The following is a 16056-nucleotide window of genomic DNA, read 5'->3' on the forward strand; positions in this document are numbered from 1 at the left end:
TGTCGAATATTGAACATCAGGGTGGGGTTTTAACAACTGATCATCAAAAGGCAGTGTCGATCCAGTCAGAGGAACATTTTGTGATAAAGAAAAGACCCCGTCCGCCAGGTTTACGTTGGGAAAACAAAACCACCTGTGTCCGGTCATCTCAAACGTTCAGTCCCCCACCAAAACTGGGGCGAAACGGTCACCTTGGTCTCCAAGATGGATCGCCGCATCCATTTCCGAAGAATTTGTTTCAGAGGCACAATTCGCACACGCATTGCCTCCGCCGTCGTTAACTTTGGAGGTGTGCTTGTGGTAGTGCTGGGCACGCTAGAAAACCAGGCAGCTTCCATGTCCCCTTGTCCCCAGCACCTAAGTCCTCGGGCTTAACTCCCTCTCCACGGACACTTAAAAGTGAGGCGTGCTGCCCAGGTGAGGTTTTGTTCCCCAAGTGACACTCAGGAGCGGGATTCACTTCAGCTCCTCCATTTCCCTCCGCGTCTCAAGACACAGCCAGACCAAATCACAGGTGTGGTCCATTAATCCCAGCGTCACAAAAGAAACAATGAGGTCCCGGGAAACACAACCACCCATTAGCTGAGGAAAAGTGATAGGAACCATTTGTGACAGGTGACGGTGTGCTCCCAATGGTAGCACTCTCGATCATGTGATTCATTTTCTGTTTGCTCAACAACACGGTGTGTGTTTTTCCTGAGAGGAAGGACTTGAATATATATTTACTCAAAGCTCTTAATTTCTACTTCCTTTCTTTTTAATTGGCGTCTTGTGATCTAAAACTGACTGGTGAGCATAGTATCTCACTATCAGAGCAAACTCTCGGCTGAGTTTGCCATAATTAGACCCACCGTCGCCTGAAGTTGAACAGACGTCAGGAGACCTGACTTATTTCTTCCCTGGTGCATTCTACCCATATTTAGAGAGTGATTTTTTAATTTGACGTATAGTCATATTAATTATCGTTCCCCGAGCTGGAGTCAGGTTAATAATTTCATGTTAAAAGTGGAAGTTCAAATAGTCTTGCCTGTAACCTTCCGGAACACAAAGCCTAAATGAAAAGGAAATCCTTCGTGAAACCCGAGATGGTCAGCGCGCTCTACCTCCCCAATAAGCCAGATATCACTCACACGAGAAATGAAAGGTCACAGGTCCTCCAAAAGCCCACAGTTGCCACAGGCTGTCCTCCTTGCGTCCTTTCGTTTATGTGGGTAACTTAGATCCAGGTACAATTCGGGTGAAATTAGCTTTCCTGGATGAATGAAGAAACTGAATGCCCCCCCCCCCCCCCCGCCCCGCCGCCGCCGCAAATGCCCAAAGCCAGATTTTATCTGCCATTCCTTCTTTCCTTCTGTCTGTCTGTCTCTCTCTCACACACACACACACACACACACACACACACAAAACTCAAAACTGCAAGGGTTGAAGACGATCCAGGTTTTGCAAATTCACCGTCACCGTGACAAGGCTAAAATTACAAGCGGCCGTCAACTTTTACAAGACACCCTCATTGTGCAACATTTATAGGCTGCCAGAAAACATGCTAAAACTAATCAGATAGCAAAGGTGAAGAGGAAACCTTCACCTGCCATGTAGCTAGCAGTGAGTACACTTTTGATTCCCATGACATTTACTGGCAGAAAGGGGTTGGCTTAAGGCGGATCGGACTAACCTTCAACTTGTCATAGCGTTCACTCAAAGCTGCCACCTGATGATCTCGGTGCCGCCCAACCAGTTTACACAAGGCACAGATTAACTGGTCATCGGTCACACAGTACATATTCACCTTCTCATCCTCGTGCTCCAGGCACATCAGCCCCCGGATGTGCGAGTCCGGAATTGGCTCAATCAGACGATGCCCTGTAAAGGGTTTCTTGTTTGGGTGAGTGGCTTTCAGGCACTCATCACAGTAGGACACTTCGCAAGTGACACAGGTCTTCACAGCGTCCTGGGCAGGGTCCTGGTCACAGAACTGGCAGAGGACTTTCTCGGCGGAGGTCATGGCGTTGGCGTCGAACGCCCGCTCCCGGCGGGTCTCGCTGGGGGAATTGGGCCCGCTCACGGACGCTTTCTGGAACCTGTCGATGATGTTCTGCAGGGTGACGTTGCGCTTGAGTCCGTCTAGACCGCGCTGGCTGAGCGTGATGACATGTCGGCAGGTGGGGCACTGGAAGGCGGTGATGGACTCCACGGACTCGTTGGTGGCACAGTGCGACACCAGGATGCGGTGGGCACAGTTGAAGCAGAGGCTGTGTGCGCAGGGCAGCAGGAGAGGGTCCTCAAAGAGCTCCAGACAAATAGGGCAGGTCAGCTCCGACTCCAGTGTTTCCATCTTCAGGCAAAGCTCTCCTGGGTCATCAGCAAAATCCAAGGAAGCTGATCAGCTATCTGGAAACAGAACGTAAGATGTGATTAGGCGCGAGGGGGTCAGCCATGGGGGGCTGTCAGCTTTGAATGCGTCTCAAAATGATTCCGAACGCGGGTCACGGAAGGGTAAAATGCGTGTACGTTCCAAATAATTCTCTTTCTGTGCACGTGGGGCAACGAGGCGGGGAGAAACACCCTAAGCCAGCACACCAACGGACGTTTCCTCTAAGTCCCAGTCCCTGAAAGCAGCGAGTGGCTTTTTGCCATTTTGCTTGCTAAAAGGTCTTACTCCAAACTGGCAAGTTACTGAAACGGCAGTTTCCACAATTTGTATCTGATCCCAATAACCTGAGTGGGTCACGGCCAACTTCTACCTTGTGCTGAGAATTAAAATGTAGAAATGCTAACTAATGAGCGAGAGCCTTTCAGAACTCGGAATCGATGAACTTACACGCGAACGTTTATGCGTCCGCAGGATTTCTCCCTCTGTGACACCAAAGCAGGCTTCAGAGAAGTAGAAAGGCACCTCCCGTGGAAACGGGCATGAAATGTGCGTGAAATCAAACGCGTGGCTTCGGAGGCGACGATAAATAACGCTTAAATACGCGATGTCAGCTTCCCAAATATATTCCCGAGGAAAAACACTGACTTTCGCGGAGATGATCGTGACAGAGGCAATGTTTCTGGCATGCGTTCGCTACCCTCCTGAATAATTCTACTCGTTGATCCCGCAGTGGGATGTGGGTGGGCAGAGGGAAGCAGAGAAAAAATATCTACGGGCCTTTTCAGGGGCTGCGGTGAGCTTGGGTCCCAATGACTAATAACGATTCAGTTAATTAGGACAAGGATTCTCGGGGCTTCAACATGCATCTGGTAAGTCACTGACAACGGTAACGCCTGCAGATCGGACGGCAGCGTCAGGCCGTCGCGTTACGGCGGGGAGGCTCGCGAGGGCTGCCGAGGGGACCCCGCGCGGCCCTCCCGGCCGACAAACTCCCATCCAGGGCCTGTCCCTGTCGCCGGCGACGGGCCGGGCTGGCGAGAGGTCCAGCCTCACACCCAGAGCCGCGTGGGCCGGGACACGATCCCCGCCGGCTTCGGTGCTCCCCCCCCCTTCCCGCCCGCCGGGCCGCCTTCGGGTGGCTCAGCTGCGCGCTGCTGCTTTTGTGAACCCTCGCCTGCCTTCCCTTCAAAAAGGGCAGGGGAAAGAATCCCACAGAAACGCCGGTTCATTAACCGGGAAGGGGCCCCGCGCTCATTAGCAGGCCTGGGAACCAAGCCTCTTTGAACCTTCTCCCTTTAAAGACCATCAGCAGAGGTCTGCGGAACAGCGCCGGGCGTGTTAGATGCAGCCCACTGCGGGCTGTGGGAGGAGAACGGTAGGGCTCGGGGGACACCAGTTCAAATCACGCTCGGGGTGGGGGGGGGGGCGGGGGCAAGGCGGGGAGGGGTTCTCGGCCGGCTTCAGGGGAAGGCTTCACATCCACAGCTGGGTTTACGGGATTCCGACAGCCGGCCCTTTTGTAGTCCCACCTCCGTGAATTTACAAAATTCGAGGTTTCCAGCCCATGCCGCCCCTTTCCGAAATAGCAGCCCTCGGAAACGCCACGTGGTGCTCGGGTGAAGCTTAATGCTCATCCTGCCAACCACCGAATGGTAAGCGATCATTAAAAGCGTCAAGCATGTGCTGAGTTTGTTAAAACTTAACGAGCTGCCGGCTTCATAGGAGCCCAGTAGCTGAAAGAGATCTTCGGCCATTCGCGAACATTAACTACATGGGAAAGATTAAGCGGGCAGCTGAGATTTGAAATATTAAAGCTTGCTCGTGTTTCCACAACCTGCAGCGGAAACCCCAGTGGGGGGGGGGGGGGCGGGGTTGGGTCGCTGCCGTTGGGAGAAACCCGCCGTCCCCGCTCGGTCTCGGCCACCTCTTCCGGCAGATGGCCTGGAAGAAATTGAAAGGGTTTTACCTATTAATCACTATTCTGGTTGATCGCGGAAAATGAGAATTACCTCTAAATCGAACTCCTTCTCTCTTCCCACCGGAAGAACGTACATTAAAGGGAAAACGTAGCCCTTTTGGTCGGCTTTGTTCGCAGGTGGAACGAGAGGAGCCCCAATTCTGTCTGGAGAGCTGTGACGCTGGTAACTTTTAAAAAAATGTCCACTTACTTATTTTGAGAGAGAAAGAGAGGTGAGAGGCAGAGGGGGAGGGACAGAGAGAATCCCAAGCAGGCTCCGTGCCGTCGGCGCAGACCCCGACACGGGGCTCGATCCCATGAACCTCGAGACCGTGACCTGAGCCGAAACCAAGAGTCGGATGCTTAACGGACTGAGGTGCCCAGTCATGACTGTACTTTTATGCGGGTGCCAGGATTCCATCCCAGAGAGGCACGATCAGAATTTCCAGAGGTGATTCCACCGCTGACCCCGGGAGAAATGCTGACGTTTCATTCAAGGACATCAAGTGTGCTGGCTCAAGAAGCCAGAATCTGGCGTCCTCACTAGCCCAGCTCTATGATCGTGGGCCAGCCGACATCACGCCTTACCTGGATTATCCTAATACCCTTCCAAACGGCAAAAGCCAGAGATCCTGTTAAAACATGACTGAGCCTGCCCTGTCTCTGCTCTACCCTCCAGGGGCTTTCCCATCCCACTCGGAGAGAAACGCAGCAGAATAACTCCAGCCCCAGAGAACACAGACTCAGACAGTGACCTCATTTCCTCCCACGTTACCCCTTGTTCGGCTCCGGGCACATGGCCTCCTTGAGATTCCTCAAACGTGCCAAGCACGTCCCGTCTCCCCCCTCACAAGGTCTGGGGAATCCACAGGACTCTCTGCATCGGTGTCACCTTCTCTGTGAGCCCGCATAAAACCAAGTCCCCTGCTACCACCACGACCACCTGCCCACCCACCACGGCCACCCTTTTCCCCCGACCTCGGTTTGCCTTTCTCCACAGCTTTTATCGCCCAACGTATTCTATTCGTTTGGTCACCGAGCCATCTCTCCCCACTGCCCCAGCAGAGAGCGGGCTCTATGACAGCACACAGGCAGGGCTCAAGCATCTGTTGAAGGAGGTGATAAACGTCCAGATGTTGGGGTTAAAACACCTCAAAGAATAAAACATAACCGCCGCCCTGAAGGATCTCTCAACGTATCAGAACAGAGGTCAGCAAACTTTGTGTCCTATAAAGGGCAAGGCAGTAAACACTTTTGGCGTGGCGGGCCAGGCAGAATCTGTCGCGGCCGCTCCAGTCCACTGCTGTGGCGCGCAAAAGAAGTCACACACCAGGCGCGAAGGAGTGAGCGGGGCTGGCCAATAAAATCGGATTTACAAAAAACAGGTAGCCAGCTGGACTGGGCCTGAGGATCTTATGTTGCTGACCCGTGTGTTCGAAGGTAGAGACACGTACAGCCAGACAAAATGCAAATGAGACTCCCTCCCCAAGAGATACGAATAAAATGCAGCAACGGCGGTGAAGTAAGACGCTGACAAGCGGGTACAAGTTTCGGATGCTAACGAGAAATGATATGCAATGGAAATAATGGCAGTCGAGTGCTTAGGGGCACTTCATGTAAGAATGATTTAATAGCAGCTGCTCAGAACAGGATCTTTTTCTTTTATGGCCATCGCGTTTGGCGTGGCAAGCACTTTGTGCAAGTGTCTACGCTGTAAACGTTGGCTTAATGGTATTAAGCCATGACTACATATCTGGATACCTAGAGAGGTGCAGCCCATTTTCTGGATCTTTCGCCCATATGTTGTTGCCAAAAAGGAAGGGGCCACGGGTTCGCTATCTACAGTGGATCGGATTTTTTCTTTCTCCTCTCCTGCAGATCATATTTTTGTTACATTACCCAACAAAATGTTAGCGGTAAGCGTGCGTAGCATTCACCCACCTGAAAAAAGTAGCCTCGTTTATTGTCTAGCTTCCTTTGAAACACCCTTTTTGAGAAATGAAAACACCATTCATTCTTTCACCAAACATCGAAGCCCCTCTAGGTTCTCGGACCTGGGACATGACAAAAGACACGTGCCAAAGATTAGGGGGACAAGAAGATAGGAAAGCTTCCCGGAGGAAGCATCATGTGAGAAAGATTTTTGAAGACGAACAGGGGTTCGCCAAACAGGTTGGGGGAGGAGGCTGTGAAAGTGTTATGTTTTTTCTTTTCTTAAATTCCCATAATTTAATTTCTAAGCTTCAAAAGAGAGAGAGAGAGAGAGAGAGAGAGAGAGAGAGAGATTCTTAGCCTAAATGCACTACAATGGAAGGAAATCCCACGTGCATTATCATTGTCAGGAAATTCTATAGCTCAACATTTTTCTTAATGGGCTGAGCGGTCCTCATTCACAGGAGGATGTGGGCAATCCTGGGAACCCCTTGCAACAAACTGGGAGTGGCAACAATTTAGAGCTCACACCCCCGCTTGTCCACGGTTTGTAGTCTAGAACAGGGCACGGAATAGAGAGAAAGGAGAGAGCTGGACGGGTGGCCAGACAGTCGGGGACGACACGTAGCTCGCCTATCTATTAGCTGAGTGGCCCTGGGAGTGTGTCCCCAGATGCTCCCTCCAGTTCCTTCCAGCCCTCACTCGGAACAATCCCTAAGCAGGACAGTCCTCAGGGGCAGGTGCGAGACACGTTTTCAAGAAACTTTCTTACAAACCCAAGACTTTCGAGGAAAACACTTGTTTACAATGGAAAATTAATAAATGGGTGTTTCGGTTGAAGTGACAATGGACACATCCCGCCCTCTCTCATTCTACGTGTCACCGAAACTGCTCTTCGGGTTTTCCTCTCTCTAACCACTGCCGACTTCTCCGTCCAGCGAATCAAAGCCTGGGTGTTTTCTAAGCCAGAGTCTGGCCTTCCATCCAAAAGTCATCAAAGAGTGGTCCAAAGGCAGACTTCCAGATGTAAAAGAACGCACTCGCGGGGATGTAACATAGAACACGGTGACTCTCGCTGACGATACGGTATTGCAGAATTGGAAGTTGCTAAGAGAGGAGATCTTAAAAGTTCTCATCACAAGAAAAAAAGTTGTAACTGCGTGGTGACGGATGTTAACTAGACAGTGTGGCGATCATTTCACGATGTATACAAATGCGGAGTCGGGGCGCGCACGTGAAATGAATATAACGTTCTACGTCAATTCTAGCTCAATTTTTAAAAAAGCTATCCTGGTTGTTCCTTCGTTTCCCGTACGGCCTGAGAACGACTCCTGGGCTTGTCCCTCGCAGTGCCAGCTCTTTCCAGAAGCCCAGCTCATCACTGCCAGTTCTTTGCTTCATTTACTGTAAATGCCCCACTTCACAGCGTGCACCTCCTGGGTTTGGTCAGCTTCCCTCCGGAATCTGCCTGCCCTGCAAGCCTCCTGGTGCCTCACATTCGATCCTCCCTCCCTCCAAAGAGGGCCTCATCCTAATCCCCGGAACCTATATGTCAGGTTACAAGGCAAAGGGGAATGCAGGCTGTGGACAGAATTGAGCTTGCCACAGCTGAGCTCAAAATGGGGCGCTCAGCCCGCATTGCCCAGGTGCACTCGATGCAATCGCCAGGGCCCTTGGATGTGGAAACGACAGGAAGCGTCGGGTGATGAGATGCAGAAAAGACTCGATGGCCATTGCTTTGAAGATGGAAGGGCCACGAGTCAGGGAACGTGAGCCATTTCCAAAAGCTGCAAAAGGCAAACAGATTCTTCCCTAGAGCCTCCCCAAGGAACACAGCCCTGCGGACACCTTGACCTCCAGCGTTGCTGAAGCCATCACGTTGGTGGTCATTTGGTACAGCATCAGTAGGAAGCCACACGCTCTCCTTCCCCCAAATCCAAATCACTAGCCAAGACATGTAAGTGTCAGTCCCTAGTTCTCGGGTCGGTTTCTTTCTCTCTGCTCTTGCTCTCACTGCCTTCCGGGTAGATTTACACCTTCTGTCCTGCATTCCTGGACTATTACCAACCCTCCCCACCCCCACTCCCCCCACGAACACACAAAACCAAAACAACAAACCACCACCTCCCAAGGTGATTCCTTCCCTCCAATCTTTTGTCCCTCAGTTTCATCTTGGCCACATGCTTCTGGCACCAACGGCTTCTTCCTGTCGCCTGCCTTAAAGGCCCAGGCACTGAGCAGCACCCGGCTGCCCAAAGCAGGAGTCCCGAGGGATGCCTCATCTCCTGTCTCGAAGCCATGCCCAAGTTTCTCCCAAAGTGCTCCTTCGGCCTGATTCCCACGCACTCACCTCCCATCCCAGGAACCGGGACTGTTTGCTGCTCTTAGCGACAGCCTTTGTTGTTCTGCCTAGCACAGATCATTTTTTCCTTTGGCAGACTGTTTTGTGTTTCGTGTTTATTTTCTTGTTGTTGTTTTCTGGTTTTTTTAAGATGACGGACGGCAGGACCTCGTAGAGGCCCGAAGAACCCTGGTCACTGTTGTTTTTTGGAGATTTCATATTAAACAAAGAAGGACTGTTTTAAAAGACAGCTATAAATAGCGCGACAGGTCTTAAATGTTTACAGTGAACAAAGTAAAGCTTTTAGGTGAAAACCACAAAGCAGCATAACTATCATCTGTGCAAAACAACCAAAATATTCATTTAAAGATCCTAATTCCTACTCCTGAAATCATTATTGCACTATATGCTAATTCACTTGTATGTAAATTAAAATAAATTAAGCTCTGGGACTGATAAAGGCATGCACGATACAGGCGCGCGTGCGCGCGCGCACACACACACACACACACACACACACATCTCACACAGAGATAACACTCATAGTCTAGATTTGAGGCCAATGACCACCTACTCCTCGAAATCCCCCATGCTAAACCTGGATGTCAAGAGGCTCGTGCCTTTTGGGGCGAAGGAAAATTAATCAACAGAAAGGGCTGCAGGAATGATCGAACCTTGGCATCAGGTGGTGGCTAAGGTGGTCTGGCTGAACCAACTGCCTGGGCAGGTGGCCCCTCGCCCCCTCGGGGCTCCAGGTATCATCATCCTTTGGTAGCACTCCTCCCAGGAGGAGGACTTTCCTGAAAGGAGAAGGGCTTTCTTTTGTCCAAGGTGCGCGATCTGGGGGGATGCAGACTGCATGAGAAAGTCCCCAGCGGAAGAGAACGGACGGCAGGACTTAGTTCAGACCCAAGCTTTGGACCTGAGAAGGCAGATGGGGAACTCAGGACGGGTGCCCTAATGGATTACTGTCACAGGCCAGGCAACGGAAGGTCTTTTCTGCCTCCTCCTTTAAAGTGAGAGAGAGGCAAAAATCATTGTCCGGGCAAGTCAATGCAAAGAAAACGTTTAACCCCCTGCCTGTGCAGTCACAACCCTCGCCATCATCCTGCTCGCTAGCTCATGTAAGAATTTCACAACTATATTCCTTATTGTCTCCCCCAACTCCTGCTATGACACAGAGAAGGTAACCTACAGCCCGAAGGAACCCCCAGTACCCCGTGAAGACGACACGCCTTGCACGGCTTAATCCATGGCCAACGTCAGTGAGGGGGCTTTCCGGTTCAAAATCCCCAGAGTGTGCAAGTTTCACCCATAGATGCCAGAAGTGACCAAGAATCAGGAGTCTCCAGACCGAGTGCATTCTATGCGTTCAGTCACCCACGAGGCACATCATCCGTGGGTTTTTAATCCCAAACGTCTCTTAACGGGGTTTCGACATCTTAATCGTAAGGTGAACCCATCTCTCGGCGCTTCCCTACAGGTTCTGGGTCTCCACGAACAATAATCATGTTTCCAATTTGGTCTCACTTTGTACGCCTCTGAAGGCCATCGCTCTGAGGGAAATTCATGAGTCACCAGACCAAGGAATAAACTCGGAGAGCAACCCTGGGTGGCCCGTGGTCAACTGTTACTACCAGGTGGCTCTCAGCCACTGCCCGGGCGATTCCCAAGGCACTCCCTCCGATTTTTTCCTAAATATCCTCTGGGGTGGGGAAACTAAGCCTGATGTTCCATTTACCAACACAGAACTGAGCCGACACACACACACACCACCCAAACTGTACAAATGTTACACCAAATCACATAAAAACGGTTTGAGGGGGGAAAAAACCCTTGACAGTGTTTTTTCACAAACCGCATCCCCTATATCCTATGAATAAATTTTCTTTAAAGCATCCTACATTTCAGAACAACGACCAAGTCCATTTCCTATCCCCTCTTCACAGGGGTAATGAAGATTTAGTGGACTTATTGCCATTTGGGTTTTTGCTATGACATCATCCCTGTTCTAGAACCACAGGTGGAATTTTTTTTAAGAACTGTGGACGGGGCGCCTGGGTGGCTCAGTCGGTTGGGCATCCGACTTCGGCTCAGCTCACGATCTCACAGTTTGGTGAGTTCGAGCCCCGCGTCTGGGTCTGTGCTGACGGCTCAGAGCCTGGAGCCTGCTTCCGATTCTGTGTCTCCCTCTCTCTCTGCACCTCCTCCACTGGTGCTCTGTCTCTCTCTCTCTCTCTGTCTCTCAAAAATAAATAATATGTAAAAAAAAAAAATTTTTTTTTAAACTGTGGAATGACGTTTTTATCTTGGATCAGAAGGCACATGGGACTTTCAGAGGACTCAAAACTTTGGAACTGGGCAACTTTGGAAATTAACCTGTTTGTGAGGCAGAAACAATGGAAACTGGGTGCTATATTCCAGATGAATCCACCACAAATGCACTATTTTCAATAACAGAATACAGGCACCCAATGTTTGCGCATTCGGCCATGGTTTAGGATTTAGCTTTGAGTTATAAAAACTACAGCTCTGAGTTCTAAACACCCTACCCAAATGCTACTTTACTGATTAGCAGCACCCTGGCCGATTGGAGACACGGGCAAGTCGGCAAATGCACAATAAAACCGGGCCATGAAGCTATGGAAAGGGGAGGGTGAGATCCAATTGAATGTAACGGCATCCTGAAAGACTGGAAATTGATATGACAACAGAGGCAGTCAAAATGCAAAGTGGCTCTTAAAGCAACAGTACAAATAACACATGAGCGGGAACAGGTGGAGAAAAAAAGAAAGTGATCCTGTAACATTCTATAGCTAATGTCTCCGAAATATCACTGTGGTTAACCTCCGACTGTCAGCACCCTCAAGTTGGTTCACTTTATCGGTGACAGACTTAAGAATTTCTGCCAGCCGAATTTTAAGGGACCAGAGGGACTGACTGAGGAAACAAAAACAAAAACAAAAACATGACAGGCAGAGGAGCACCGAGGCACCAGCCTCAAGTTTTAAAGTAACTCATGAAGACGATAGATTTTCTTAATAACTTGCCACTTGGTGTTTATTTATTCTGAGGAGCGCTTAAGTTAAAATGTCCTACCTGCCACGGAAAGTGAGAAACAAGGAAGACTTTTAATGTCACCAACCACCCACCTGGTGGAATTCATGCAGACTGAATGAAACTGTTCACAAAACCTGTCCATAGTGTGCTCGATTTTTAGTAATTGGATCTCCAGGATATTCTTTAAAATAATCACATACTCTCTTGACCATGCAACCTGATTAATAATGAATGAACATTCCTGAAAAGAATCCTTTGGAAGCACAGCAGATGTCTTTGGGGATATGAAGGCTTTAATGATAAAAATTAAGGGGAAGCGGGAGCTAGGTCACACTGTCTGGTTATTTTAATTGAAACCTAGTCTTCCACATTGACTTAACAGAATGCTTAAATACACCTTCTGGAGTTCATTTATACAAGCAGACAAGAAAAAAGACACCAATGACAAGGCAAAAAAAAGCAATCCCGAATTCTCAAGGACCGACCGCCCGACCCCGCTCTGCCTTAATAGTAAAGAACCCCCCTCGACAGTCTCAGAAATGCAACTTGCTCTCTTGAAAACACTGGTAGATAGGTTAAAAACAGGAAACAGCACATTTGTCCTTAATAGTTCTTTGAGCACCTCTCCAGATTCTTACAAATAGATCGCCTTGAATACCCACCAATGGACTGCACCCTAGTTCTTGGTGAAGACACATCGCCGCAGGCAGAGGAAGGGGACCCGCGGAATGACAGGCAGGCCACCGAGACCAGATGGCGGGTGGCAGGCAGTGCCGGAGCAGTCCTGTGTGTCTGTGAGAGCGTCAACGGTGAAACACAACAGGAAAATCGACGCGACAATTCCAGGAAGCCCAGCTCCACCTCATCCACCCCGCCAGGGTTGCTGAGTTGAAGAATCAAAACTCCCTCTTGCTTTCCAGCTGCCTTTTGCACAGACCCTGCCGTGGCTGCCCTATGTCCTCGCCCACTCCACGTTCAACTCAAGCCAAATGAAAAGGCAGCTCGGGGCGGATTAACACCCACTGCCTCGTCCCCAAAACGACAACGATTTGGCACTGCGATCTGTACCCTCATGGCTCACGGGGCCCAGCACGGGTCAGTGTCCCGCAGCCGAGTGCCGGGTGCCAGCTTTTCCATGCTGCCAACAGGAGCGTCCCGTCCGGCTCCCGGGGTCAGCAACGGGCTCTTGCCTCCCTTGCATTTCGGTCCTTTTGGCGGCTTCCTGAGCACATGATCACACTGTGCTCCGGACGCTGTTGTTGTTTTTTTTAATAATGCACTTATTATTTTGTATCTATCTTCTGAGTTAAAATATAATATCTGGAAGAAGTTTTGATTTTTTAATTTTTTTTAATTTATTTTTGAGAGAGAGAGACAGACAGACAGAATACGAGCGGGGGAGAGGCCAACAGAGAGGGAGACACAGAATCCGAAGAAGGCTCCAGGCTCTAAGCTGTCAGCACAGAGCCCCACACGGGGCTCAAACTCGTGAACCGCGAGATCATGACCTGAGCCGAAGTCAGACGCTTCACTGACTGAGCCACCCAGGTGCCCCCGGAAGAAATTTTTTAAAACATCACATCCAGGGGCGCCTGGGTGGCTCAGTCGGTTGAGCATCCGACTTCGGCTCGGGTCATGATCTCGCGGTTTGTGAGTTCGAGCCCCATGTGGGGCTCTGTGCTGACAGCTTGGAGCCTGGAGCCTGCCCCGGATTCCTCTCTCTCTCTCTCTGCCCCTCCCCCACTTGCACTCTGTCTCTCTCTCTCTAAAAATAAATAATAAAAAAATTTAAAAAATAAAAAATAAAACATCACATCCAGAAGAACAATCTCTTGTACAGACTCCATAAAGCAGTCATTTTTTTTCTTCCCCAAATAGAGAGCTAAATTGCAATCTCTCATCCTGATAAACAACTGAAAATATAGGTGTATGAAATATACACACATGTATATACACACATATGCAAGCAACACATATACACCCACACACATATATATCATGCCTGCATACAACATGTCGTATGCACACGTGTTTATACATACATATGATGCATACACACAGCAAATCTGTGATAGGTGTCCCAAATTTCAGTCGCCAGAACGGCAAAGAAAGAGTGAATTGAGAATGGAAAGTAATCTTTTAAAAATTGATTATCTAAAGGAAGAGGAAGTAGTCTTCCCAAAAGCAAAAAAAGAAAAAAAAAAAAAAAGAAATTGTCTTGCCCTGCAATTCTTTCAAGGATGTTGCTTATCACCATGCAAGACAAGAACAGGCAACTCAAGTAAATCATCAGGAAAGTGTAAAAAAAAAAAGAAAACACACAAAAAACCCCACACACTGATTGCAAACCTGCACGGTTCACGTGCAAAATCAGACATCCGGCCTCCACCAAAGGTGGTTAAGAACCTTCTTGATAAAAGGGCAAGCAGGAGGCAAGGACTGTTGCCTGGCTGGCGTGTCGTGACGCCTACTTTCGTGCCATTGCAACACCTCACGGTAAACCAAAGCGTGCTTCACATGTTTGGACATAAAAATGCAAACATACACTTTCTTGGCTTATGTCTGTACAAATCACAATTTCATCCGTCTGTTAACAATAAACAAAGGGATTACTCCATTTCACAAAGAGGTGACTTCCCAAGGAAGACCTCGCTGTCCACAGGAGAGACATGCGTACATCATCAAACAGAATTCGAAAGAAGTTTTCGGCATGAGATGTGAAAGCGCTGCCTTTGTTAAAACAACCTTAAACCTGCCAAAATTTCTACGACACATGCCTAACTTGTCCGTATTTTGGCGCTGCGGTGGCAAATGAGCCTGAACGTCTAGAGTCGGAACATCAGGAAACAAACATGGACTTCACCCCTCAAAACCGGAAGAAAAGGATCAACAACCGCAACCTTGATCATCTTCTACGGAGCATCATCTGACAACCTCTACAGGCGATTTCCCACCGCCGGAGGGTCTCAGACATTTCAAGTCTGTTACGGTTTACGCGAAGAAAGCAAACATCCAGTGTTAAAGGCAAATGGCACCTATTTCACATTCAGTCGAAAGTGACGGACGTTTTCCCCGTCTGTGCTGTACCGAGCGCCAGGCAAGAATCTGGTGCTGAGGGCAGCGGCAGCGGACACGAAAGAGAGGGGAGGGAGAGAACACCTGTCACACCTAGTCTCCTGACACCTCCAGTGTGGTGGTGGCAGAAAGGGAAGCTCCCGTGGACGCTTCTGCCCAGTGTTCCTAGTTCGACAGGCATTTCTACACCCATGCATGGAACTATTCTCTGTCTCTATAAAACCCTACGTACGTCTACAGTGGAACCGATTTTTGTACACACCCACACACGTAAGCGCCTTTGCAAAATTACGTGGGACTTGACAGAACTCACCCTTCACAAATCCCTCGGTGACAACATCCCTCCTGGATCATTCCTACAATGCTCCTCTAGAAGGCAGAGAAAGTGCACTCTCCCCCCTTCCCACTTATTATCCACCGGGAGAAAAATGCATCAGTAAATAGTTCCTGATGACGGCCAGTATGGCATTTCACCATTGTTCTCTGAACATCGAAAAGCTTACGTTCAATGGCACGCACAACTCCTCCAGTCCCATGACTCACTGAGGTAATGACAATGTCATATAGTAACTGATGCCTATTGTATGGACAGATTGGGAAATTCTCTCAAACGCGATAGCTCCTTTCCTCAAAGGAAATCGCTTTGTCTCTCAACTTCAAAGTTAGCCACACACAAAGGCCTCATGTTCACAATGCCCCGAAGCTACTTTGCGATCTTGAAAAATAAAGAAAAGTAACCTTGATTCACAACTCCTGGTTACCTATTATGAAGAACATGCTTTCAATGTTTCCCGTGATCACTGAGGCCCTACCGTCAGGGGATGAAGTCTTTTGGTTTTTGTTTTTTTTTTTTTTTTTTAAGGCAACCGAAAGAGGACTGACTCTTTTGTTCGGAGTTGTTATTGTAAAGCACCACACGAGAGAAGGGGGACGATGGAAGAATGGCAATGAAAAGAACAACAGTGCTGACGAAAACAGGATGTTAAGAACAGCATCTGAACCGGGCGTCCTCACAGAACAAAGGCAGGTGGCTTCTTGGGAGAAATCTGAGCAAAAATACTTTGAAAAGATTTAAATGCTAATGGATGAATGAGTTCTCCAGGCAGCAAGAAATCTTTAAGTCTGGGGCGGTAAAACTGGGTTGTCATTTAAACACACACACACACACACACACACACACACACACAATCATGAAATTAAAACTGCTTTCAAATCAGATTAAATCACTCACTTTTTAAACCCATGATCCACTCCTTGAAACTTCTAGATCTGTTTCTGCCCCATCTAAAATAAGATACTTTTTCTTTTTATTAGATAACT

General features: G+C 49.0%; 1 protein-coding gene and 1 long non-coding RNA gene across 8 annotated transcripts in view; one reads left to right on the forward strand and one right to left on the reverse strand.

The window, feature by feature from the left end:
* MID1 (midline 1) overlaps positions 1 to 16056 on the reverse strand; it is a 579948-nt gene that overhangs the window by 100616 nt on the left and 463276 nt on the right. For 5 of the 7 annotated variants that reach the window (XM_027054471.2, XM_053202057.1, XM_027054474.2 and 2 more), the window contains one exon: positions 1673 to 2388. In XM_027054471.2, the coding sequence (XP_026910272.1) occupies positions 1673 to 2332 (660 nt within the window). In that variant the 5' untranslated portion in view covers positions 2333 to 2388. Of the gene's footprint in view, positions 1 to 1672; positions 2389 to 12323; positions 12519 to 16056 lie in introns of those variants that run through there. The other 2 variants (XM_027054475.2, XM_053202058.1) reach the window with 2 other exon arrangements.
* The window catches only part of LOC128311548 (uncharacterized), a 119503-nt gene that overhangs the window by 87934 nt on the left and 15513 nt on the right, over positions 1 to 16056 (forward strand). The window lies entirely within an intron of this gene.

This window comes from Acinonyx jubatus, chromosome X (assembly GCF_027475565.1).
Source record: "Acinonyx jubatus isolate Ajub_Pintada_27869175 chromosome X, VMU_Ajub_asm_v1.0, whole genome shotgun sequence".
Lineage (NCBI taxonomy): Eukaryota > Metazoa > Chordata > Mammalia > Carnivora > Felidae > Acinonyx > Acinonyx jubatus.